Source organism: Saccostrea echinata, unplaced genomic scaffold, assembly GCF_033153115.1.
Source record: "Saccostrea echinata isolate AGI-Se365-2 ecotype Australia unplaced genomic scaffold, CSIRO_AGI_Sech_v1 ptg000028l, whole genome shotgun sequence".
NCBI lineage: Eukaryota > Metazoa > Mollusca > Bivalvia > Ostreida > Ostreidae > Saccostrea > Saccostrea echinata.
In genome coordinates, this window is record NW_026889777.1 from 15,816,271 (window position 1) to 15,844,136 (window position 27,866).

A 27,866-nucleotide genomic window follows, 5' to 3' on the forward strand; every position below is an offset into this window, starting at 1 on the left:
ATTATTCCATTTACATTTTTCTTAATTACCAGAAGAGTAGAACAATACGTATGTATACATATATGTGTGTTTTTGTTTGGAACACATAAAGAACATATTTTGAATATAATACAGAAACCGCCAACTGCTTCATTGTAAATAAAAATGTAAACAAAAGGGTATAACATATGTACTCTACAGCAAGAAATTAACATGACACATTAATATTGCTAATGCAAGTCAAAAGCATGTCCAAGTTTTCAGTTGAATATTTTTAGTATATTTTTCATTCTAATTTCGATTCTGTAAGAAATAGTGTCGATAAATTAGCTGACTTTCTATATTTTTAAGATGCAGGATTTATTATTTAAAAAAATTCAGCATGAAAAGAAGAAATGTTAAACTCTTGCTGTGACCTTCAATTCGACATTTCCATAAATCGACGGCATTTTATGAATTAAACAGTATTCATTTCTATTCCTTTGTCGACTTGATATGTCCCGGTGAACTCAAAATAAGACACACAGAGTTTGCCAGATATATATATGGTTCTTGCATTGAGTACAGAGGTTTATGGGAAACTAACAACTATTACTACAATGTAGTCTTAAGACAAATGGGGTGACTTCCCATATCTATGATATACTTAAAACACCATACACAGGGGATTGTTGAATATATGTTTTCCAAAATAATTTGGTACACAAAAAAGAAGGATCAACTTTTAAACTAGACTGGCTATTGACAAATACATTTATTTTACAGGGCTTTCAACATTTGCTAAATCAGCTTTTCACAAATTCTATGTTCGCTACGATGACTTGGTTAACAGTTTATTGTTAGGTCGAATTCTGACTGACATCACACAAATGTTTAGGTTTCTGTTTTTATACTTATCTTATTTAAAAATGTTCTGTGCATGATCTAACTGACATCACACAAATGTTTAGGTTTCTGTTTTTATACTAATCTTATTGAAAAAAAATTTCTGTACATGATCAATACAGAGGGTTCACGTCGGGTGTAAATGGTCGACAGGGATGCTTTTCCTCCTTGGGTAAGTGATCCTACCTCTAGATCTTGTCATTCTAGGTGTCTGTGATAAATGTTGAAAGTAAAACTCCGCTACAGCAAAGTCCTGGGAACAATCTGAATTATTTGGCTTTATCCATGATTTCTTAGGTTCAAACTTGTATACGATATTGATACATTCCTAATCGTATGCATATTGACCTCGCCATATACATGTTTTTCATTACATTACTACCGGGTATGCTGTTTGAAGGTATATGTACAATAAAAGGATGGTAAATACGATACCAACAACATAAGTAAGTAGTAAAACTTTACTTATAATATTATTTAAGAAAATTGCCATAAAAGATATCAATTAACATACTTTTACAGGGCACAAGTTTTACTCGCTAAAATGCGCTTTGTAAGAGTTCTTTATAACCGCAAAATTTTACAAAGAATTGTTATATTTTAAAATTGGTGCCGTGGTTCGAATGAATACTTCGCTATATCTGTGAATTCGCTAAATGCGTGTTCGTATTAAGAGAGTTTCACTATTTACTTATATTTTAAATTAAGCTCACCTGAGCAAAAGCCTCAAATGGGTTTCTCTGACTAAAATTTGTTGGGCTTTCTGTTGTCGTATGTCGTTTGATACATGTTCGATTTGATCTAAGGATCCACATTGCTTATATTTTTCAACCTTTGCACAAAGCATCATTGAATGAAGGATATTCAAATTCAAGATCGTTAGTCATTGTGGTAATGGAACCATGTTCTTTTTTTAATTTCTGCTACGCGAAGATATGCCTATGTCAAACTTTGGCCCTTAATGTTCTTTCATCCTAGATAAATGCGTATTGATTTCAATAAATTGAATCTTCCCTACGCAAGGAAGCTTTTGTATGTTTTTAATTATCTCTCCTTGATGCAGCTTCTATGCATCTCGTCAAATACGAATTTTCATAAAATATTCTAATGACAAAGTTTTGTAAAAACTAATCCGATGGATTGTAGGGAGAACTCAAAAATATCAAAGGTAACAAACGTTAGACAAATATTGAAGATTGGATAACTTCAATCAAACTTCGGCTAGAGTGAGCTAAAACAAGAAAGGACTTATTGATCTAAAATCAAAATACACTGTACACTTTCTGGCATTTTAATCGACATACCAATGATGTATGATGTAGATTCCTAAAAATACGCAAGGAATTTATTATCACTTAATTTGGCGAGAAACACCATTCGCGAACTAAAATTACTTGCTTTTCTTTCTAAATTGCTGTCAGAACATCTGATTCACAGTCCACTTCTCAACAAAGAACGATGCTTAGAATTAGGAATCTACATTGGTGTAAATTAGCATTGGCATTGGTATGGTTCGTTCAAGCCTGACAAATTTAATTAAGGAATGAATTTAATAGCTACCCAATTTATACGGTATAAAGTGGGTTGGGGCAGTTTACGCTTTATAAAAAAGCGTAAACTGTTCCAACCCACTTTATACCGTATAAATTGGGTAGCTATTAATTTCATTCCTTATAATTTAATTTTTATTCATTTAGTTAAGAAATAAAGATGATTGCCCTTAAAAAATGACTTCAAATTGTACAAAATTTAAATGTAACGTCAGGCGGACCGATACGCTTTTGACGCAAGTTACTGAGACGTAGGCAACCCAATTTATACCATATAAAGTAATTTTTTATCCAATCAAATAATGCGTTACAACCAGAATTAAATTATAAAATCATAATATCAAAATAAATTGTTATGATTTAACAAACAGTAAAATGTAAGGAAATATGAATACTTTTCTATCATTTTAATACACTTTCAATTGAAGTTGTCCATAAGAAGTTGCATTTGCATCGCTGACTCAGCAAATAGAATGTTGCATTAATTTTCTTGAAAGCTATTAACACATAACACGATATCACCCCAAACAAAAAAGAACAACACATATATTTTATTTTATTTATGCTATTTAGCGGTATTAGAAAGATAAGATGGAACACCAAAGTAAGTTAATACTTCATCAGCCGCCTCCAACGAACTCTCTCCCCAACCGTTATGTTCCGCCCCCCAGTAACCATGGACAATGAATATATTGTCTTGAGGAAATGGCTTTGTCAGATAGTTTTTGATGTCGTACCATCTTGATCCAGGTTTCCAAGATACCCATCCCCCATTATAGGGATACTTGTCCCAAACAAACATCATTCCATCCACAGGGGCAGGAAGATATCTGGAGTCTATTTTGTAAACTTTGGAAATCTGGCTATGTGCGTGTCGTATAACTTCGTCGGTTACCCGAGTATCATCATTCCTTTTGCTAATGACATTACCTCTACATTGCAGATGACTCCAAAACGCTGCATCGTCAAAGTCAGCATACGACATGAGAAAAACCGCCTTACCAGTGCGAGAAAGCCCCCAATGAAAAGACTGCCTGTACGGAAGATCTGCATGGGTAAACGTGAAATTGTATCGCTCATTAAGCCACCAAGGATAATCGTACACAAGAAAAATCTTTGATGCTTGAACATCAATTATCGAATTTAGTGCCGACTGAAAAATAGGATTGTTTGAGTTTGGCATCTGAATCCGTTGAATGGCTATCTTTGGTAAGGCTAGTATTATATTACGTGTGATTATCCTGAAGTAAATCTTCGTAGGAATAGTTTGGCCATTGATCGTTCTTGTTCTTCTAAATATCAGTCGGTAGAGTCCTTTTTGTATTTTGGATATTTTAATTAGTTGGTTGTTTGGGTGATACTGGTGTCTACAATATGAATTAAAATTAATGAAAAGACGACCAGTGCGAGCTGAGAAAAGATTATATACTACATTGTATACGTATCAGGTGTCACGGCTCAGACAGACAAATCGATATCTCCCTCGGAAAAGTGGAATACTTTAGCCAGGTTTTCCATCGCGAAAGGATGCTCCGCTTGGAAACTCTTGATTTATTTCATACGAAATAACATGTTTATATGATGCTGATTATCCATATTAATAAAACACTTTTCTTAAATGCTTTTTGATCAAATTTCAAAAACAAAATTGCCAATTTTCGTCCTTCCCTCTGCAGCCATTTATTTGGCTCTTGAGATCGGGTGATTTGACAAATTTGAATGGTATTCTTGTTATTGTTTTTATTGTGTAATGTAGCCATTGAAATGAACTTTTACCTTGTTTTTTTACATTGAAAATGAACAATGAAGCACATTATATTGAATGTGGCTTGCTTTGATTACCTCATATGTAGGTAAAGTCAGACTCAGAGGATAAAACAATGCCATGAATCGAAGTGATTGAATGACACAGTTCTGCCATTAGTCACCATGCATTCAGTAAAGATTCTGTCACCTTTCAGTTAAATGAATGTCGTAATTTTACATGACCTAAAGTATTATGTAAGTGTATGTCATACCTCACTGTTGAATATTTAAACACTAGTTACAGCTGAACAAATCAAATAATTTTATTTAACAAAGTTTTGAATCTGTTACCATCTCCGTTTTGTCTTAAACAGTCTCTATTTTTGTTGAATTTTATTCATTTTTTTTAGCGTGAAAAATTTATCGTTTACAAAATTATTATTTTAAAGATACCTTCTCCGGTTCCATGATAGAAATCGTCTCATAAATCCTAATGGATATGAACCCATTCCTGTGGGAACAGATACCACCCGTGGAAGTCCAGTGGGAATTGCGTTCTCTTCGAACCCTCGTCTTGTTCGTGGGAATCGCACAATGCTTTGGTCATCACCAAAACCAAATTGGAATAAATTGTTGTCAAATATGTAATTGTATGCCTCATTGCTAATTCCAGTTTTTCGTAAGACTTCTTTATAGCTGAAAATAGTGATATAATATTTAGCATGGAGTTCTTTGTTTTTAACTTATATACTTCTTTAGGTGACTGAGCATAACTTGAGCATAGCATGTAATATTTGAAACTTTAAACTGCTGTTTGTTCTTAAATTATACATGAAGATAAATGTATATTCTTTATAAAATTTCGTCTATAATCAGATTTCTTTAATTCTTCTCCCCTTTTAATGATTCAAAATTAAAAATTAATAATGCAGCAATATATTGTATATGATCTCTTTTTAAAATACTTTTTAAAAAGCATAAGTACCTATTACGTTATTTCAGAACACGTGAAATATGGATATAATGAACAGTACTCAAGCTCAAAAGTCCATTGAAACAATACAAATCGGGAGCAGAGCAGAACTAAGCGTCAGAAGTGGGATGAGGTGTCATGGAGGAGTAAGCTTCCCTTCTCGACCGGTCAAACCCGCCATGTGATCATTGTCATGATCGGACAAACAGAAATATCTATTGACAATTCAGTGTGTAAATAATAACCTAACGATAATTATGAAACACGTCAATCAGCATTCGACTTGAAGATGGATTGTATTTGCTGACAACCTCATTGTATCGACCATAGAATCTGCGAAATGTTGATTTTAAAGGGACTGTTGATATCCTTGTTTCATCAACTTGTTTGTTAATATTTTGCCTTGTTTTAGAAATTGTTTGCATATAGAGCATGCTCTTGCGTATCGAATCAACTGGGAGACATAAACTCCTTATGCAGGTGACGAGGGTATGTTGTAAGGATAAGTTGTAAGGTTACCATTAAATTATTTTTAGTAAAATATCAAAATATAATATAGATGTGTCAGATTCTGTTGTGTATTTTATTTCAAGTTCACCTGGATATATCGATTCGACATATGAATGGAAGTAACTATTGTTAATTGATAATGCGTCGTCGATATATCTAAATGTCAAGTTGAAGTCTTCTTCATATCATGTAGAAGTTTCTGAATATGTTCTGCTTCTTATGAATATAAAAATAGATGTTTTGATAACGGGGCGCAGTTGGTACCCATGGAAATTCTGACAGATTGTTTGAAGATTTGTCTCTAAAATCCAAATAGATATTTTCAAACAGAAACCCAAGCATCTTTTTAATATCATCTTCAGAGTACTTGTGTGTACAATCAGAATGATTTTTAACAAAATAATTTTGCAAAGATCATTGACAAGGCAAGTAAATTGACAAGTTCTATTTCTATTGAAAAAGCAGCTGTCTATGATATCAAAATGCCTGGACTTTAATTTGGCGCAGTAAATGGTTGTATAAAGTGTAGAGAAGTTATAAGTTTTGATGTTATTGATTTTGGTAAAATTTTGTGACTTCAAATTTTCTAAAAGTTCCTTGGAGTTTTTAAGTATCCACATCTGATTAACGCTACTTCTATAATGTATTGTTGTACAGTGCTCCTGAAGTTTCTTCTTCACTACTGTTTATATTTTACTAAGGATTAAAGAAAGAGCTTAGTAGAAAATTTACTGGAACCCATTACGTATCCTTCTTTAAGTATAGATTTGCTTGCATCATTGAGTAAACATCTAATCATTTTCTCCTTACTGTACCTTCCTTTTCTCTGGCCCAATTTTAGACTCATAATAAATTCAATTACATGCTGAATATGAAAAAATTTAAAAATGATATTTGATTTTAAGAATCTCATCCTTAAAAAAAGGGGGTTATGGGTATAAGTTGGATTAGCACTTGCAGACAATTCCTCTAAAATGAATTGAATTAATAAGCCTTATGTTATTGAATAATTTCTCATGACTCTACTTTTAAACAAGTTTTTTTTTCAAAATTATTTGCGTATTGTAATAAGAATCTTTGACAAGCGTGATATTTTGCAATATCATGCCTTCTTTATTCTTACATTATATATATAAGTATTATATTTCATTATTTGTTTTTATTAATTCTGTTATTATATTTTTTTAAAATTTATATCTTTTTAATTGTATTCTTATATGATGACAAAAAAAGTAGCCATAGGTGAACTTCATGAAGTCACCGTGGGAGTCTTTCTCGTCTAGTTCGAATATACTTAATTACTAACAACATGCATCTCAATCTTTTATGATGAATGATGTATATTCGTAGTAAATACACCAAAGTAATGACATACATGTATCACTGCTTAGATGTGTACTTTCCACAGACAAGTTCCAGTAAAAAAAAAAATATATCCATCTTAATAATTTAGAATCTACTTTTCAGATCTTTTTTTTTTTCATCGCTCCCACAATAAAAGGGTTTTGAAATTTTTAAGTTGGTTAGACAAATGACATTCAAATGAAGTTTTTAATTAATTTAGAAAACTGCACGTAGGAAGGATCGAGGATTTCAGTTTGTGATGTGAATCACAGTTATTTACAATGTTGTTTACATTGTGTAATGCACTCGGTGTGACATATGTCAATTAAAAAAAGCAACTGCAGATATGAGGGAAAAATGAAATCTCAGGGAATAAAAATTTAGTTATAACATCATCAGTGAAAAAATTAAAAGTATATTGAATTTATTGTTTCCTAAGATTTAAGTCTAGAAATCTTCTTCTTAGACATAAATAATCACAAACATACACACACAAAAAAATAAATACAAAATATCTAACCTCTGGTAATATAAAGGTATTCCATCTCTAAGAGTGACGGCAGTAAAAAGTTCTGTATTTGGATCAGAGCCGTTATAGTTTGTAAACCATTCAGATAATGACCTGAAAGGTTAGAGGAAAAAAGGATACAATTAAAACTTAATATAGTCAATTTTGTATCAAAATGAACAACAGTCTGTAATTTAGTTCATTTTAATGATGATTTATAATGATTTTCATTATACAATTACGTCAATCTTAATAAATTCTTAAAGAAGTAATGTGCAAAATATCTCTTAAATCAATTTTGGTGCCATAAAAAGTTTTGATATATAAAATCAATGACCTATAAACTTTACATTATTTGATGCAGAAATTCCATGTCTTGTACATGTAAAGTACATTTCAAACTGATTTGAGCAAACGTTTCGATCGATAGATGCATTAAAATTACACTAGGTTTGAAAAAAAGTATGTACAAAATAACCTTTATTATACTCAACTTTGTAATTCTGAGGGATTTCTTCTTTCCTCTGGCCTGAGCCTGTAAGGGGTTCTTGACATCCCTAGCTCAGGAATAGATAGGTGGGTGTTTCGTAGGTAAAGGCGTGTGCGTTCGGGAATCCGTCCCATTTCCTCAACAAAAGGTACAAATGTTAATCCTAATTCGCTGCCAGCTTTAATCATCCTTAGGTGGTTTGCAGGCCTTAGTCGCATGGCGCCAAAATCAACAGGAAGGTCAGGTGCATCTGGAAAAGTTCTGGTATACATCCTGCCTCCAACACGATTAGAGTATTCATAAATACCTATCCGGAGGCCTTTGTTTCTTAGCCTCCATCCTGTGTAGGTACCGCCAATACCGGCCCCGATAATGGTGATATCCTCAATGTATCCTCCTTCAAAAGTTAAAAAACAAGATGTATTTGTAAAACACTGATGCCCCCGTATGGCAGCTTATGGCAAAGGTTAAGTTTCTCAAATGCAGGTCAAACTCCAAGGTCTGGAGATCAAAAATCTTGGTGCTCGAAGAAAAGTCTTGTCTCAAGAAATGTAACTGTGAAATATGAAAGCCCTAGCACCAAAAGTAAATATGTTATAGCCAAGGTTAAAGTTTTTAAAACGTAAGTCAAGGTCAACGTTAAATGCTCAAAATTAATGTTGCCCAAGGGAATGTCTTGTCACAAGACATACATGTACACTTGTAAAATATGAATGAGCTAGCACTAAGCATTCAAAAGTTATGGCCAAGGTTAAAATTTTCAAAAGTACCTCAGACTCCAAGGTCAAGGCCAAGGGTAAAATTTTTTTTCAAGAGAATGCCTTTGTCACAAGAAATACATCTATGAAATATGAAAGGCCCAGTACTAACCGTTCGAAAGTTATGGCCAAGGTTTTTCAAACATGCTTCAAACTCCAAGGTCAAAAGGTAAAAAATATATATACCCAAGGAAAGTTCTTCTCGCAATAAATACACGTGAAGTATGAAGGCCTTCGCACAAACTACGCAAAAGGTTATGGTCAAAGTTAGTAAAATTTTGCAAAAGTGGATACCGGTAAAACTCCATGGTCACGCCCAAGAGATTTTATGTATTGGTACCGAAAAATAAATTTGTCACCAGGAATGCACATGTTAAACATAAAAGCCATAGCTCCAACCAATCAAACGTTATGGGTAAGTTTTTGATGACAAACAGACAAACAGATAGACAGACGATAAAAACTATATGCCTCGAATCTTCGATTACGGAAGAATAAAAATACCAAAGAAAAAGTATCAGAAATAGTTGGAAAGAAATGGCATCGATACCTGGAAACACATTTAGCTTCTCTTTAGAGTTACTTCAAAAGGCCAGTATATATTATAATAAATAAGAAGTATTGTGTTTTACTGGTTGATTATTTATGTAGTAATATCCCGATATCATCTCCCAGCTTATTCGATACTCAAGTATTTCAAGTTTAAATCTACATCCTGCATTTTCTACAGGTTTTCCCACACTGTTGCTTCTAAACTTTTTAATTATAAACAAACCTTACAGTGCCTAGATATTGAGCATCTAAAAAAAAATCTTCTGCTCTTATTCTTTCAACTACAGTTACCATTGAAAACATCATTACTGGTGATGTCAATATAGTTGAAAATGAAGACCTTAAAGCCATCATATTAAAAGCTAAATACAGAGAATCCCGATATTTCAATTGGCGACGGACCTTCATGTCTATTATGAATTCTTTCGAAGATTATGCCAGACTTTGAGCTTAATATGAAAAGGGCGATCTGAAATCAAGTTTTTATCAACTTTTGTAATTTATTAGTAATATCCTGTTATAACTTGCATATGGTATTTAAATCTCCCAACTTCTTCGATATTCCAGAGCATGTTCCGAGTATGATCAATTTTTAAACTGAGGCAGGTACTGACAGATAAGCTTATTTTACAAAAATTTCTACAACCTCGTTTAAGTCAGCATTTCCTAAATTTTATGGTCGTATTCATGACCTTGTTAGCAAATATAACCTATCATTGGGTCGAATTTTGGCTAACGTGTTTCATACCAATTGTCAGGCCTTTGTTTTTATACTAAATTTGATAAGGCGTTCTGACAATTTGACAGTTTTTTTCTGGTTCGAGTCGTTGCTCTTTGCTATTACTTTATATATATATAAATATAGAGAGAGAGGGAGAGAGATTTTATGTTGTTTTACGTCCCGTTTGAGAATTTTTCTCTCATATAGAGACGTCACCATATACCGGTGAAGGGATTCAAGTTTAGACCTTTACTCGACACTCAGGGCCATTGAGCAGTGAAGGTTCTTTATCGTGTCAACGCCTACCATGACACGGGGCCTCGGTTTTTAAGGTCTCATCCGAAGGACCCGCAACTTTCACTTCTGCACTTGGCGAAGGAACAGTTGCTATCTGTTTTTTATCGATTTAGGTCAGTCGTAGCTGCAGATATGTAGCGTTATGGTTTTATATTTTTAGTCGTTGACCATAACGCTATAGATCACTTAATACAAATATGAATCAATTTACGGCGCAGGATTTTATGCACACTTTGGGTATGTATTTCTGTCTATAAGCATTGTCTGAGAGTCCAGATAATATTTTTTCTTATACCTATATACCTATGACGCATCTTGAGCTGTCTTTTATGTTTGCGAAATAGTTAATTTTGATGTATATTTCCTTTACCCGCACTGCAGCTTAAGGATACATAACACAAACAAAAATTTGATGCATGGATTAATATACATGTATATTTTTGACTGAGTTTGATTAGAAATGACATAAATAATAAATCCCTAAAATATAAAGAAATCTTAAGTTTTCTTTGGTGCTTATATATCTGACTTTGTGTAGCTTTCTATCCAATTCTATGCAAAGTTTTTCACATCTTTTTAACCTTATGACAAAATCTTACAAAATTCTTCCACGTTACCTGGCAGACATTATTCAGTTTACCAATTTAAATATAAATCTATGAAAAATATTGATGATTTCTGGAAAACATTTGTGTTATTTATCCTTAAACATGGTAAATTCCGTAATGGCGAACACCAACGAATGTAAAATCAGATATAGCAGATCCCATCTACGCTGAAAAATTAAGTATGACGTAATGTAAGAATGAAAGTCATACCAGTCCAACATCGAGGGTTTTTTAACCATTTTTTAAGACCAATTTCGACCACGGATTATTCTGGGTTGTGACCGGTCGACGTGGATGCTTACTCCTCCTAGGCACCTGGGGCTCTTAGCATAAAGCTTGCTAAGTTTTTGACCTGTGTATTTTCATAAGTATGACTTAACGAGGTTCGCTCTTGAGCTTTTGAGCAGATTTTTGTCTTAACCTATATTTAAAAAATTCTGCATACTGTTTTAGTTCTTACAATAAATCTGGATTCTACAATACAAATTAAACGATATACAGTTAAAATTCCATGATTAAATTTCATACCAAAAGCATTAAGTGAGGAACTATATCTTGTGGCGGATGGATTTTTAAAAGAAAATGATCATTTTTTCTCTTTCGAAGTATTTAAAATATATTAAGTTTGGATTCCTATTTTTCCATGCAGCCTGCACACAGTGTTATTCTGTGCATTGAAATGTTTCATACTGGTCCTAAATTTTATATTAAATAAACTACCGTGAATTTTATCATATTTGATAAATATAGCAAATATATTGCGAAAATCCAGAAGAAAATGGCCCTAACTTTTGCTTAAAATTAGCAGTATTTTAGTAATATCTAAAAATTCACATCACAGACCCCCACTTTTTATTTTATTTTCTGAATATATAAGATATTTTTAACCATTCTCCTTAAATTCAGTAAAATGTCATTACTTTCAAATGATTTTATTGCTCGTTAAAATTTTTAATGCCAGAAAAGTGATATTTTTGAGTGCAAAAAGGTCAAATAATAAAGCATGCGAAGTAATTTGAAAATTTTTTGTTGTCACAAATTTTAATGTATCTATTCAAGATGAAATAAGACTAAGTTTGTTCCCATAATTTATTTGAATAAAAAATATTGGAAGAAAAACTTTTAAGGAATGTTTTTAAGTTTTGTGTGAGTTATTGGTGTGTAAATCACACAGACTTGTCACGTAGGCATATTTTATGAAGCGCGCTAGCACTTCATGAAAAATATGCCTACGTGCAAGTCTGTGTGATTTACACACCAATAATTCCTTATATTTACATTTTACAAGTTTAAAAGCACCAATAATATACTCAATATTTGAATTTCTTGCTGCCCTATATCGTTACATTTTTATTAACGTCTCTGTAGCCTCATTGTGACGTCACTTTAGCGCGAGTTTCACCGTGTATATTTCTACGCTTGAGTATACACAAAAATGACTTTCAAATCAATTTCACAGTTGGCTTAGTAGAAAAACACAGCAAATGTAAATATTAAAAATTAAATCATGTGTAAGATGTATTTACAGTGCAAAAAGGTCAAACTAAATGCTCTGAGGCGCATTGACCCCCATTTTTTGTTTTGATTTTTAATTAAGCTATGTTTGTAGATTCTTAAGATATACTTGATAAAAAAAATTCTCATTACTTCTGACGACAGGATCCAATCTCCTTAAGCACAGTCTTAGGACCTGCTTAAGTACAACTTAAGTATATCTTTAACCGTAATATAAAACAAACTTAGCGAGGTCTTAGCTAATTCAAACTTACGTTAAACCATATTTTTCATAAATAACCCCAGTTTTTCACTTTATTTACATATATTGTTTAAAATGATTCAGTTACGTTTTTGATTAAACATATAAATATGTTAAAGTTGACGTCCCTACATATCTATTTTAGTTGATTAGATTAGATTCTGTATTAAGAATATAATTTTTTAGAATTTATTATTCATATTTAAAAACAAATATTGCAAGTTCACAAAGTGGTTCAATGTAAATGCATGACTTTCGTTTATCACTTAAAAATGCAATGTTTTCAGTGACATTTTGATTTTATTCTTTTGTTTTGACAAATTGAATGTTCACTCGCTTTGTCATTCTTGCAGACATAGCACGTTAACCGAAAATCTATCTCCTTGAAACTGAAACTTTAATAAACAAAAATACAAACAATAGGAATATTTTGAATTCTTCTTATTTTCCCCATCCATGTACCAGCGAATGTCAACATGCAAACACTGTAGACGTTTTATGATATACATATGCTCTTACTTACCATTTAATCAAGGATCGAGAAGAATTGGGTTTTTTTTTTGCGTGTCTCAAACTTATCAACAGTTTATCTCTCTCTCTCTCTCTCTCTCTCTCTCTCTCTGACGGTAATGAACCCCTCTTTGAATCCGCGCTTGTTGCATGCATTTAGTATAATTTACAGATACCCTTTGTTAATAATGACTTCTGGTCATCATCGTTTAATTCACAGACAATTTTTCTGTTTTTTAAAACCCATTTCATCTCATATATTTTTACAGTGAACATACAACTCCATGATTACTGTGTACAACTTACTTACAATGATTAGCGTTTAAAACCTAGATCCCACAAGAATTTCAAAAGTATCCCAAAAATAAAATTTGCATCTACATGTATGCCATGTTGAGAGTGATATTGGAATCATTGATCAATATTCCCACCCCACCCTATCCCCACCACCCGACGAAAAACTAAAATTCTTATACCAGTATTTAATAGAGATATTTATTTTCTTTAAGGAGGTTGGATCCTGCCATCAAAAGTAATGAGAATTTTTTATCAAGTATATTTTTAGAATTTATACACATAGCTTAATTAAAAATCAAAACAAAAAATGGGGATCAATGCACTTCTTTTGGCGCTACAGAGCATTTAGTTTGACCTTTTTGCACTGTAAATCCGTCTTACACATAAATCAATTTTTAAAGTTTTTCCTCCAAATTTTTTATTCAAATAAATTATGGGAACAAACACAGTCTTATTTCATCTTGAATAGACCCATTAAAATTTTTGACCACGAAAAAATTTTCAAATTACTCCGTGTGTTCAATTATTTGACCTTTTTGCACTCAAAAAATTTCATTTTGCTGGCATTAAAAATTTAACAAGCAAAAAAATCATTTGAAAGTAATGACATTTTACTGAATTTAAGAAGAATGGTTAAAAGTTTCTTATATATTCAGAAAAGAACATTAAAAGTGGGGGTCTGTGATGTTAATTTTTAAATATTACTAAAATAGTGCTAATTTTGAGCTTAAATTAGGGCTATTTTTTTCTTGAGTTTCACAATATATTAGCTATATTTATCAAATATGATGATAGAATTCATGACAGTTTATTTAATATATAATTTAGGACCAGTATAAAACAGTTCACGACACAAAATAACTCTGTGTGCAGACTGCATGGAATAACACTGTGTGCAGGCTGCATGGAAAAATAGGAATCCAAACTTAACATACTTTAAATACTCCAAAAGAGAAAAAATTATCATTTTCTTCTAAAAAAAAACCTTCCGCAACAAAATATAGTTCCTCACTTAATGCTTTGGTATTGAATTTAATCATGGAGTTTTAACTGAATATAGTTTATTTGGCATTGTAGAATCCAAATTTAATGTAAGAATTAAAACATTATGCAGATTTTTTTAAATATAGGTTAAAATAAAAATATGCTCAAAAGCTCAGGAGCGAACCTCGTTAATGTATAATATGAATAGAGAAATGTATCAACGTCAGGAGTCAACATTTAATACATGTAGTTCTAAATATGTGTAAGTTAAGTTAAATTAAGGCATACTTAAGTCATCTCTACCAACCGCCTAAGATTTGCTAAGATTGTCAAATTCTAAGTCCTTCTTAAGTATGGTTTTAGACTTAAGTAACCTTTATGTTAGGAACCCCTGATGCCACCTCTTGTGTTTCCAGAGATCAATCTTTTTCTTGTTCTGTCTTTTCATAAAATATCTTACGGCTAAGGTTAAAATAGGACAACTCTGTTATTCCTGAGGTCAATGAATATGTAACTTTTTTACAGGATTATTAACAATAATCTAACATAAAAGGAAATGTGAGTTTTGTGACCAACTGAAGCTAAGATACATGTACTTATTTGAGGCTTGGACAATTATTGTCTTAGTCGTAAGATATTTAGTTAAAAAGTCCACTGTTCACAATTTGATTTGTGAAATATATGGTGATAACGAACATTATTCAAGCTCAAAGTCCATTAAACAATACACATTTTGGAGAAGAGCAAACACGGACCTCTGAAATATCAGAGTCAGGATCAGGTGCCAAGGAGGAGTGGGAATCCTCTGCCGACCGGTCACAACCGCCGTGTGCTCCTTGTCATGATCGAGAAGTAACGGAAAAATTCGTCGACAAATCAGTGTGTAAATAATGGCCTAACAATTGGTGTGAAAAAACGTCAGTAAGTTTAAAGGACTGATGTGATCACGATAATAGTTATTATGCATTAACTATGACGAAAGATAGTACTTCTTCGAACTACTACTAGTAGTATATCATTATACAATATAAATGTATTGTAAGTATTGAAATTGTATATGAAATCTATATAAAGTCATTCATTATTTTTTTGATTTTTTTGATAACAAATTGATTGAATAAATAAAATAAACAGGTAAGCTCATCGACATAACACGAATTTAATAAAGAAGTAAAAGAAGGCTTTACAATAACTCGCAAGACAAAAATATATTTTGAATACAGTTGAGAATTTTATGTATATATATATATATATATATATATATATATATATATATATATATATATATATATATATATATATATATATATATATATATATATATATATAAAATTTCATAGTGCTTGAATGCCATATTGTTATGTTCCAAAAATATCATTTTCTCGATTTATCTTTCATAAGCCATAGAATAAAAAATTCAACATTCAAAAATCTTTTTGAATCAGTTTGAGGGTACATAAATGTCATATAGTCAGGATTTTAAAATCATTTTCCCTTTTTCACATTGATGACCCACATTTGCAATATTTTGTATGATATTTTTAGGGAAAAATTTAACTGTAATACGCAGATAATATGATTTCTTTAAGCATACTTTTTGGGTGTAACATCTTCATTTTTTTTAATTAAGAATGAAAACGACTGGAAACTACAATTTGATTTTCTAAATTAGATATATTTAACTCAAAACAAAAAACTTGTCTCTTAATTATGTCATTTTAACAATCTACAATTAGAAAGTGCGTTAGAAGTGGCGATGCACTTTTCCAAACTTGATTTCCATGCATTGTCAGCCTTTACGATTAATCACTGGCTTAGTTAAGAAGAAAGAAAGAAAACTCAAACAAACATTATAATTAGAAATAGAATTACCTTTAGATTGGCCAAGAATAAGAAGAATACATACAAACGCTCTCGCAAATCCCATATTATTCTGTTATTTGAAAATAAAGAAAAATATATATATATACGATACACTATTTTAGGTTAATTCAGAACATTTGAATTACAGAGTGGAACCTCTCTATATTTATCAGAAAATAGTGTTGTTAATTGGAAAAACCCTACATTGCTTTAATAAGAAATTAAGGCACCATATATTATCACAATAAAGAAACATTCAACGCACGCACTGTATTCTTGTCATGTATGATGCGAGGTTAACATGTTCTTATTGTCAGCATGAAATTAAACGCTTAATTGGTTATGCATAATTCTAAATACCACAGTAAATTGATGAGACTTTAACACTCCTGGCTCCATTGACGCAATCACTGTGTATAAAACACATTTGATTATGCTGAGTTTAATTCGAATGCGCATGACTTTTCGCAGCTTTTCAATTTCATGCAGTCGTAGGGTTCAAAATTAAACCTTTCCTTAGTATTGTGATTTTAATACAAAATTTACATTATCTGTAATGTCTTTGTGTCTAAAAATATGCTTTTAAGACAATAATTAGGAAATAACGCTGAAACGACTCTGATGACATTCGAAACTTTCTTCCTACTAGACACATTATTTTGTATTCAAAGTAATTTGTACCTTGCAAATAATCAACTTATCTAACTTTAACATCGCATTTCCTTATCCAGTCTGTATATAAATTGGTGTGTTAATTCAAAAATGATTGTATAAATGTCTTAACACTGTCTGTAATATTAACTAGTGTTTAAGATATTGAAAGAGGGTGTAAGTTTCAATTGTTAATCTGCTAAGATTGATAATCTGTATGAATTCAAATTAATTGATTGAACAAATTACTTGCTGAGTATTTTTTCCAAAAGAAATCTGACAAAAATATAATTCGTCCAAACAAAAAAAAACTCGTCTAAACAAAGACCTCATTCATCCGAATGAATTTTTAATTCGTCCAAACGAAGAACTATTTCGTCCGAACGAATATCTAATTTGTCCGCACAAATATCTTATTTGTCCGAACAATCATCTAATTCATCCAAAAGAATAAATAATGTAATTTGTCCGAACAAAAATGTAATTAGTCCGAACAAAAAATGTATTTTGTTGGAACGAACACCTAATTTGTCACGAAAAGAGTTATTTGTCGAGATTATTTTAAACGATTCTTTTTTGTTTAACGATAAAAAAAATGTCCGAACTAATGATTAATTCCTCCAAACAGATAACTAATTAGTCTGCATGCATACTTAATTTATTCGCACGAATACCTAATTCCCCGCATAAATATCTTAGTTCAAGCGAGGGACTATTTTGTAAGAATATTAAGATAATTTGTACGAACGTATACATATCTAATACTTTTGAGCGATTTCTATACTAAGTATTTATTCAGCGGCTCCGTATTTCTTAGTCCTTAGTTTGGATGAAATATACTAAGCCTTTAATCCTCTAAATTTTGGAACCCTGATTTTCATTAATTGTCAGCCAATGATAATAATCGTTCAGCATGTATTTCATTATTTTCTTTTGGATTTTACAGACTCTAGAAAATAGCATAAATGTGTGTTGAGTATCAGGTACTTCAGCATACCCTTTTTTTTTGTTCTTGAATACATTCCTATTAATGAAACTTCGTTGAATGAATGAAGTTCGAAACGGTCCCACGGCTACAACCGTATGCCATAAGTTTTACCTATTCATCTATTATTATGTCATATAAAAATATGTTTTAATTTTTTTTGCACTTTTTTACATTTTAAAGAACCCCTGTCATAGGGTGTTTCTGATGTGAAGTTGTATATAATGAGCCACAAACTCTAGAATCAAGGTTGTCAAATTTTGTTTCTAATAAAGATGACAATGTCATAAATGCATTTCCATGTCAAAACAATTCCATATTCCTGGTTGTCCATACGCATATATTAGAAATCAATGTATAATAAAACAGCTTGTCAAGAAACTTTGACTTCAATGATCTTTGCCTTTGGCACAAAATAATCCGTTACATAAAAAATTTGTTCGAATTTAAAAAATATATGCAAGTTTATAAACTTTTTTATCATATTTGTATGTCGTTTAACATCCCTCTCGAGAATTTTTCACTCATATGTAAATTTTTTTTACTATAGGTCACATCAAAGAAAAATCAAAATAACAATAGTATTTTAAAAGTTCACCACCTCAAGGATGCGGAGCTAAGATGGTGAAAGTGCATGCACATAATTATTGCACCTCACAGATCTGGGAGCTACTGCATTGTAGGAACATGTATTTGGTAATACCAAACAGAAAAAAGTCATTAATTATCAGATCAATAATAATGATATAGTTCGATTCTCACTTAAGCTGTGTCTCCCATTTTCACATAAGATATGGCCGTCTTCGAATTCGGATTACGTGAATATCGAGAATCTTGCACATTCTTTAATTGATTATATTTTTACATCTTTGCACAAAGTCTGATTGAAAACTGTTGATGTTCGTTAAAAATAAATCGTAAAAAACAAAAGACACGGCGAATGAAGATGTTCTTCTTTTCATTCCCAATCTCCAAGATTTTTAAAAGAAGTTCATAATTAAAGGTTAGTGTCCATTGAAGAAATCAGAACACATTAAAACATCCATAAGTGCAGTGTTCAACTTTTATATATCAATTATTATTATTATTATGCATATATTCATTATGTCTAGGAAAGTGAATATGCTTTTTGTTGAAAAGGTCCGTAAGGAACTGAGTTTGCAAATTTAATTTGTCTTTACTAACTTAGTTACTAATATGTTTTGTTTCTTATAGTGTTAGAAAGATAAGATGGAAGACCAAAGTGAGTTAATACGTCATCAGCAGCTTCCAACGAACTCTCTCCCCAGCCATTATGTTCCGCTCCCCAGTAACCATGAACAATGAATATATTGTCTTGAGGAAATGGCCTTGTCAGGTAGTTTTTGATGTCGTACCATCTTGATCCGGGTTTCCAAGACACCCATCCTCCATGAAATGGATACTTGTCCCATACAAACATCATACCGTCCACAGGAGTAGGGAGATATCTGGAGTCTATCTTGTAAACTTTGGAAATCTGGCTATGTGCGTGTCGTATAACTTCGTCGGTTACCCGAGTATCATCATTCCTTTTGCTAATGACATTACCTCTACGTTGAAGAGGACTCCAGAATGCTACATCGTCAAAGTCAGCATACGACATGAGAAAAACCGCCTTACTAGTGCGAGATATCCCCCAATGGAGTGACTGTCTGTAAGGAAGATCTGAATGGGTAAATGTGAAATTGAAGCGCTCTTGAAGCCACCAAGGATAGTCATAAACAAGAAAAATCTTTGATGCTTGAACATCAATCACCGAATTAAGTGCCGACTGAAAAACAGGATTGTTGGAGTTTGGCATCTGAATCCGCTGAATCGGTACCTTTGGTAGGGCTAGAATTACATTACGTGTGATCACGTTGAAGTATTTGTTTGTAGGAATAGTTCTGCCATTGATAGTTCTTGTTCTTCTGAATTTCAGTAGGTAAAGTCCTCTTTTCGTTCTTGATATTCTTATAAGTTGGCTGTTTGGATGATACCGGTGCCTACAACAGGAAAAAAAAATCTTTGTTCAAAAACTGATAAAATGAGATTCGGAGAAAACAAAGACAATTTAGGTTTTATATTTATTTGATTCCTGTTACTTCCGTGGTACATAATTTGATACTTTTCTCTCTTAGAACCGTTCACGGTAGCTCAGTCTGTTGAGCGCTCGCTCCGTGATCGAGAGGTCGTGAGTTCGAATCTCGGCCGCGACTGACCAAAGTCGATAAAAAATGGGTAGCAACTGTTCCTTCGCCATGCGCCCGGCACTTTGAAGTGAAAGTTGCGGGTCCTTCGGATGAGACCTTAAAAACCGAGGCCCCGTGTCACGGCAGGCGTTGACACGATAAAGATTCCTCATTGCTCAATGTAATACCTTTTTTTATATTTTCAACAGTGAAATACTGTAATTTATTCACTGAATAAAAGTGATATTCTCTCACAGTGTGAAAGGATACCAAAGTGATATTCTCTCACAGTGTGAAAGGATATCAAAGTAAGTAAAATATAATTTCTGGCCTGTAACAAGATTGATATAGAAACTAAACTACTGTAAACCAACTTTTATTCGCGAGCGAGAAATATTCACGAGTTTCGCGATCTTCTTTTTCTCGCGAATATTTATCGTAGCGAACCAATTATTCACCTTTGTATTTATGTAGAATGCTACCTCAGTCGCGAAAATTAGTAGTCGCAGATGGATTCTTAACTGAAGAATCGCGAATAAAAGATGTCGCGAATATTAGTTGGTTTGCAGTATCTTGACAGAGATAAAATCTGCCAATTTCTTCCAAAATATGTTGCTAAAATCCATGTTACAGTGTTTTCAATCTCACAACTGCCAAGCTATAACATCTCAACTACTACAACTATTACGCCACAGCCTATGACACTGTGTTAAGAAAAGACAGGAGCAAAGGGAAAAATCAAAGAAAATGTAATAAACAGAAAATTCAATGTTTTGTAGTTGGATATGGAATTTATTTCACTCTTGAGACAGGATTTTTGATATTTTCACTCGTGCTTCGCACTCGTGAAAATATCAAAAATCCTGTCACACTCGTGAAATAAATTCCATATCCAACTACAAAACATTGAATATCCTCTATATCTCTTTTATATGACCTTTGCAATGGCATGTGTACATTGATAAGCTTTTGTTATTCCTTTATTTTCAATATGCAAGTTAAGTACGACTGATCAGAACCAAATTCATACTTCAGTTTGTTCAAAACAATAACTTTGAAGATACCTTCTCGGGTTCCTTGATAGGAATCGCCTCATAAATCCTGTGGGATATGAACCCATTCCTGTGGGAACAGATACAACCCGTGGAAGTCCAGTGGGAATGGTGTTCTCTTCGAAACCCCGTCGTGTTTTAGGGAAAGTCTCAATGCATTGTTCATCACCGAAACCGGATTGGAACAAATTGTTGTCAAATATATAATTGTATGCCTCATTGCTTATTCCAGTTTTTCTTATAACTTCTTTATAGCTGTAAATAATTTTCATTATTACTATTAAATTATACTTCTAAACTGCCATAATTTGAACCAAAAAAAAAATAACGTAAAATTTGAAACGTTTATCTGATGCTTATTCTTATATTTCTTCGATAATCAGAAACACATTTTCCATAGGAGAAAGGTCTAACAGTATGATCTGTCGACGGAGAATGCTTATTCATCCATGGCACCTAATACCATCTTGGGTGTTTTCTAGCGTTTGGGTTTGTCCTGCCATCAATTTTTATAATACTGTAATTTCCTTATTTTTCTATTTTTTGTACTTACTATTGCGAAATGACTCGTTGACTTCGTATCCCGAGAACACGAATTTGCAATTGAACTTTTGATCGAGTTTTAACATGTATTTCAGCATCAGAACATTAAAAGCGAGTAATATTATTTCACAAACGGTGCTCCTCGCCAAAATGACGCGATAATAAATTCCTCGTTTATATTAATGAAATTACAGTATATTATATTGGATTTTGAGTGTGAAAACTTCTTTATCTTTACATTTGTTTAAGAATTAATGGAATAAATAATAAATAAAGAAATTATATTGATTTTGTAACATGTAGTTATTGATATTTAAAGACTAATCAAACGTATTGTTTTATTCCCCCCTTATGAGGATTTCAGGATAGAAAATTTAGAATGTATCTAGCTATCTTATATTATTTCTTTGGAAAATCCTGAAAATATTAAATAACCACTAAATTATTCTCAACACAGTGTTATTGTGAAACGACTGAATTAGAATCATGTTATTTAATATTATGATAAGAGTTACAGTACATTTGTACTAATTACCTGCATATATTTGCAAATAGGCATTGAAAAACAACGAAAAAGGATAATACATTTTATCTAGTTTTCCCTCAATTATTTTGCATCACTTGTAAGCAATATTGCATATTGACAATTGCATTGCTCATAAGCTTATCATTTTGTTATTACTGACCCAGGTTGATCAAGAACTTCAGAGTTCTCATGACCCGGCTTTACTTGTACATGTTCATGACATGTACTTGAGATTCTTTTCTTGTTTGTTCCAATTTAATTAGATCTTTGATCCGCTCCAACTAGATCTCTACACAAAGCAATCCAGTTGGATCGAATCAAAGAGACTGTATTTGTTAGCTTTCACATTTACAATTAATTCATAAAAATTATAATGTTTGACGAATTATATTTACAATGCCATGATTTCTCTCCACTTACGAAATCTTTATTATATTAAATATTTTGTACGGGCTCCTCTGTCAGTTCAAAAACTGAGAAAACGTGTCATACTAGGCATGATTCTCGGGTTTTCACCTGAAATTTCTCTGTTTATCAAATCAGAATCATTCAATCGTTGTTTATAACAACTGATTATCAAATATTTGAAATTCAAAAATGAATAAGGTAAAGATAACGGACAGTGATTGATCTCAAAAAATCTACAAATAATACAAATCAGTTAACAGGGCATAAAACACGGACCCCCGGAATTTCCGGAACTAGGTAGGATCATGTGCCTAAGAAGAGGAGAAAGCATCCCCTCTCGACCAGTCACAACCGCCCTTAGCCCTATGTATTGATTTGGTAGACGGCGTACTCCGTAGTATAAAAACAGACATAACAATTGGTACAAAACACGTCAGCCAAAATAAAAAAAAAAGATCGGTTTGGATTACTCAGGTAAAATTGCTCGAATAATCCACTGAATATCACCTGACATCAGGCCCAAAGATCAAGAAACATTTTAGACTTAAGTCGAAACTGTATACTGTTATGAAATAATTTAAAACCCAAAACAGTCCAAAACAAAAATGTTCTGTAAGATTGTATTGCTAATTTGCCGTCTTTTTGAAATTCAGTATGTAAACATTTATAAGTATCACACAGGTATCTAAATTCTAACAGACGTCTAAATTTGTGATATGATCTCTTGGCTAGATGGACATTCTGCTTTTTAGATCTGAGTCATCATCGCTTAGTTTTGTAATTGCCTTTCAGATAATGAAAATGACAAATTAAAAATAACATTCATATTTGAAAATAAAAAGATCTTCAATTATTTAAAAAAAAACTATTACGTTAGAATGATTAAGGAAAGCAATATTAATTACAATTAGAAAGTCAAATACTTGTCCAATGCACTTTACACAGAAAGAGATAAGGGGAAAAAACCTGTAATTAATATAAATGTGGATTTCCCATGGATTACAAAAATGAGTTAGTAAATCATGAACAGAAAAAGCACATTCGTTAATATTTTTTTCTCATTGCAGGTATGTATTTCAAATAGAAATCCAAGACATCACTGTCACACACAAAAATAATAATAATAATGCCGGCATATTAAATACAAAATTACAAACCTTTGTAAATATAAAGGAATCCCATCTCTAAGAGTGACGGCAGTAAAAAGCTCTGTATTTGGATCAGAGCCGTTATAGTTTGTAAACAATTCAGATAAGGACCTACAAGGTTAGAGGAAAAAAGGATACATTAATCCATTTTTAAGCTTAACTGATTTGTAAAAATGTATATTTAATTCAAAGACATTTTAAAGAAAATTTAACGATAGCTACTCACATCTGTATTTATTTTTTATTATTTTAATGATAGAGTAATGACACTGATAATTAATTCTGAGAGAATCCCCTTAAATTTCCATTTTTGAGCCATATTAATTTTAACTGCACTAGAGGATTTGCAATAGAAAAATCAGTGACCTAAATGTTTTTACATAAATTATTACAAAATTGAATGCCTGTCATATGTTTAAGGACATCTCCATATAATCTTGTTTGAACGAAATAATGGAGTGAAACGTGTATCAGGATTGCTTTAAGGAAGCTCTAAACACTAGGCCTAATGAAAAATGCTTTTTGGAATTTGAGAAAAATATATCATATAAAGGTGCACATATTCAGTGTATCTAGCTCATTTTCAACATAGTGCCTTATTTCTGCAGAAAAAAATGTTCATAGACAATGGACTATTCATGAAAGAAATCACTGTTGTTTACTTGCATAGGGAAAGTTAATGGAAATAATGTATTCAATCACTTAATCTTGGTCTAACATAACATTAAGAATACTTTAATTCATAAGAAATTGTGTCATTAACTGTAGATTCCCATTTATTCTATTTTTCTTCTATGGGTGGATCACTCTAACTCAATAAAACAACCCTACAAATAGAACTCTTTAGTGTGCAGTATTTAGAGCTTCCTTAACATTTGAAAATATCGTTCAAAAATAACTTTATCTTAAAATTGAAAGCATGAAAATCAACATAGCACTCACCTTTCTAGGTCCGAAGGATTTCTTCTCTCCTCTGGTCTAAGTCTGTAAGGTGTCCTTGGGGTCCCTAAATCAGGAATCGACAGGTGGGTGTTTCGAAGGTAAAGGCGTGTACGTTCGGGAATCCGTCCCATTTCCTCAACAAAACGTACAAATGTTAATCCTAATTCTCTACCGGCTTTAATCATCCTCGGGTGGTTTGCAGGCCTTAGCCGCATGGCACCAAAATCAACAGGAAGATCAGGGGCATCTGGTAAAGTTCTCGTGTACATCCTGCCACCAACACGATTAGAGTATTCATAAATACCTATCCGGAGGCCCTTATTTCTAAGCCTCCATCCTGTGTAGGTACCGCCAATACCGGCTCCGATAATGCTTATATCCTCAATGTATCCTCCTTTGAAAAGGACAAAATGAACATTTTATCAACAAACAAAAAAATTGTAAGAGAGGTTGGACCACTTTCTTTTATGACGTGCTATTGAATAGTGACATAGTGATCTAAGCTCTGAAAATTGCATCGGACACCAGAAAAACATTGGCCCCTCGTAAAACTGAAGAAAAGGCCATGTACAAATTGTGCATATTATGCTAGATAATAGTATGAAAAATATATATAGTGTTGGAAATGTTATTGGTTGAACATTCCCTCCCTTTCCTTCCAGTAGCAGGATGATTGAGTTGCCAAGAAATGTGGTCGGAGTAGGTTTGGAACCCACACCAATCCTTCCTTAGGAAAAAATCCCGAAACCCACCAAACATATTTTAACATTGTTTTAAAGATGAAATTGTACATGAGGTCAAATAATTTTTTTCAGGATAGACCGATTCAGATAGATATTTTCAACATTACTTAGAGGACATACTATGAAAATAATATTTATGGCTTTTGCCACAAAGTCCATTCCTGTTAATAATAAGATGAGCATTGATAATTAACAATTCAAATAACGATGACTGAGGATTTAATGCAGTAATTATCTCTGAAATTTGTAACTTGCAATTTGCATATATCCTTTTTAATGGTGCGCACTGACTATGTCAAACCTCATAGTAGGACAGGTGCGAAAATTTTGCGACTAAATTCTTTTCATGACGTGTTTTTTCCAAACTCTGGCTGACTGAAATCTCACATTTTTTTCCAGATATAACTTATAAGTACGAATAAAATATTATCAATTTTAAGTCTTGAATTTTTATTTTATATAAATTGTTACAAAAATTGAATGACTTTAATATGTAAAAGTTATTACTACAATTAAGATTCCGAAAACTGCTGAAAAATAACAATGATCGATGTCAAAACTGAGTTTCAAGATTTTTGAGACATTTCCCTGCTGTTTAACGGACCCTATCTGTAACTCCTTCACAAATGTAAAAACATCGGAAAATGTCAGGCAAAGTTTCAATCAATGCCTTTAGTTTATGTTTAAAGGTGATTTAACATTGATATGATCCAGAATATTTGGAAAATTTATCATTATTAGCATGATAGCTTGTCTTGGAATGCTTACAACAGACGTTTCTAAAAAGGAAAATCCATGACAAATTTATGCAGGTGCATTTCAATTAAACTTATAGTCATTAACTATGATAAAAGAGGTTGTTCTATTATACTGGTGCTAGACTTAAAGAGAAGACAGAATATGTTTGCCTTCATGCAAAAAAAAATCAATTTATTTAGTAGTAAGTATTTAGATTATACATGTAATCTTTTATTTTTGACAATCGATGATCCATGGGACAATTCAGCACAATCTTGTTCCTGCACATTGAAACAAAAGTACATGCAAAATCAATATGAATACGCCCGTACAAAATTCGATTAAAAAACTAAAATTCATTCAAGTAAGTTCATTAGCATGACTACATTAAAAAAAAATATATTTGTCAAAGATGTTTTTCTCCAGAATAATGTTTAACTTTTTAGAATATAAAGTTTGATTTATCTTTGACGTGTGTTGATCGAAGTAATTCGAAAGTACAGGAATTCCATATTGTAATATGTTCCATTAACAATTTTCTCTATTTCTTATTGATGAGCTAGCATGTTTAAAATTCCAATTCTGTAAAAACTTTTTTAGAATCAATTTAAGAGTACACGAATGCTAAAATAATTATGATTTGAATTATTCTCCCTATTTCACATTTATAAACCAAATGTATAATAACCTTTTTGATTAATTGAATGGAGAATTTCTGAGGAACTTTTCATGGGAGTACGCAGATTAAAAGATTTCTTTATTTATCCTAGTTTAGCTGAAAATTGCATCGTATTTTTTAATAAACAATGCCAAATAGAGATGACATTACAGATAGATTTTTTTTCTACTTTCAATCTTTCATTTCAGAACTCTCGATATGTCTCAAAAGTATGTCACCATAACAATCCGTATGTTGCTAGAGGGTTTAAAAATGACACACTTTTCAAATTTTATTTCCATGCATTTTAGTTATCGCTTGAGTAATGATAATGAAAAAAAGTAAAAGTAACGAACTGTGATCGATCTCAAAAAATCTAGAAACAATACAATTCTGTGAAAAGGGATTATCCTTAAGAATTATCATTAGAAGAAAATTTACCTTTAGATTCTCCGAGAAGAAGAAATATACATACACACGCTGCAACAAATCCCATATTCCTCTATAATTACAACAAACAATAGCCAAATCTTTTATGATTTTAAATATATACAAAGCACTATTTCAAGTCTTTTTAAGATTACAGAAGGAAACTCGTTAATATTTATGATAATTGGAAAAACCGTTCAAATTAAGACAAGAAAGATGACCGGACATGTGTGTTGCAAGGTTAATTAATATGCTGTTATTGTGCATTTGAAATAGGACAGGATTTTATATCTTGGGCAGGAATTCAAATACCACCATTAAACTGATGTCACAATGACTCATTAACATGCCTGATTTTGTAAATTAATTACCTTTGCATCAACATGTCTGCAATTTAATGTGCATGCAAATAATTTAATAAAGCTATTTACCTTTCCCTCACTGTTATTTTACAAGGAAAACCCAAGATTATTTTGATAAAATTCATACAACAGAAATTTCATTTCTGTGCGTAAACACG

General features: G+C 32.0%; 2 protein-coding genes across 3 annotated transcripts; both read right to left on the bottom strand.

The window, feature by feature from the left end:
- Nucleotides 1-2,829: 2,829 nt before the first annotated feature.
- Nucleotides 2,830-16,421, bottom strand: LOC133194176 (achacin-like). The gene is given in 5 exon segments (XM_061330179.1): nucleotides 2,830-3,781; nucleotides 4,614-4,856; nucleotides 7,508-7,609; nucleotides 7,974-8,382; nucleotides 16,341-16,421. Coding segments are annotated over 5 exon segments (1,611 nt in total). The 5' UTR covers nucleotides 16,396-16,421; the 3' UTR covers nucleotides 2,830-2,979.
- Nucleotides 16,422-18,900: 2,479 nt separating this feature from the next.
- Nucleotides 18,901-27,526, bottom strand: LOC133194175 (achacin-like). Of its 2 annotated transcripts, none has more exons than XM_061330177.1 (5): nucleotides 27,359-27,526; nucleotides 24,779-25,172; nucleotides 23,846-23,947; nucleotides 21,224-21,466; nucleotides 18,901-19,973 (listed from the first exon to the last, which is right to left on the bottom strand). In XM_061330177.1, exons 1-5 carry the CDS (start codon nucleotides 27,411-27,413, stop codon nucleotides 19,160-19,162), a joined length of 1,608 nt encoding a protein of 535 aa, XP_061186161.1. In that variant the 5' UTR covers nucleotides 27,414-27,526; the 3' UTR covers nucleotides 18,901-19,159. The 2 variants fall into 2 exon arrangements, with proteins under 2 accessions (XP_061186161.1, XP_061186162.1); XM_061330178.1 differs by having other exon boundaries at nucleotides 18,901-19,969; nucleotides 21,220-21,466.
- Nucleotides 27,527-27,866: the final 340 nt, after the last annotated feature.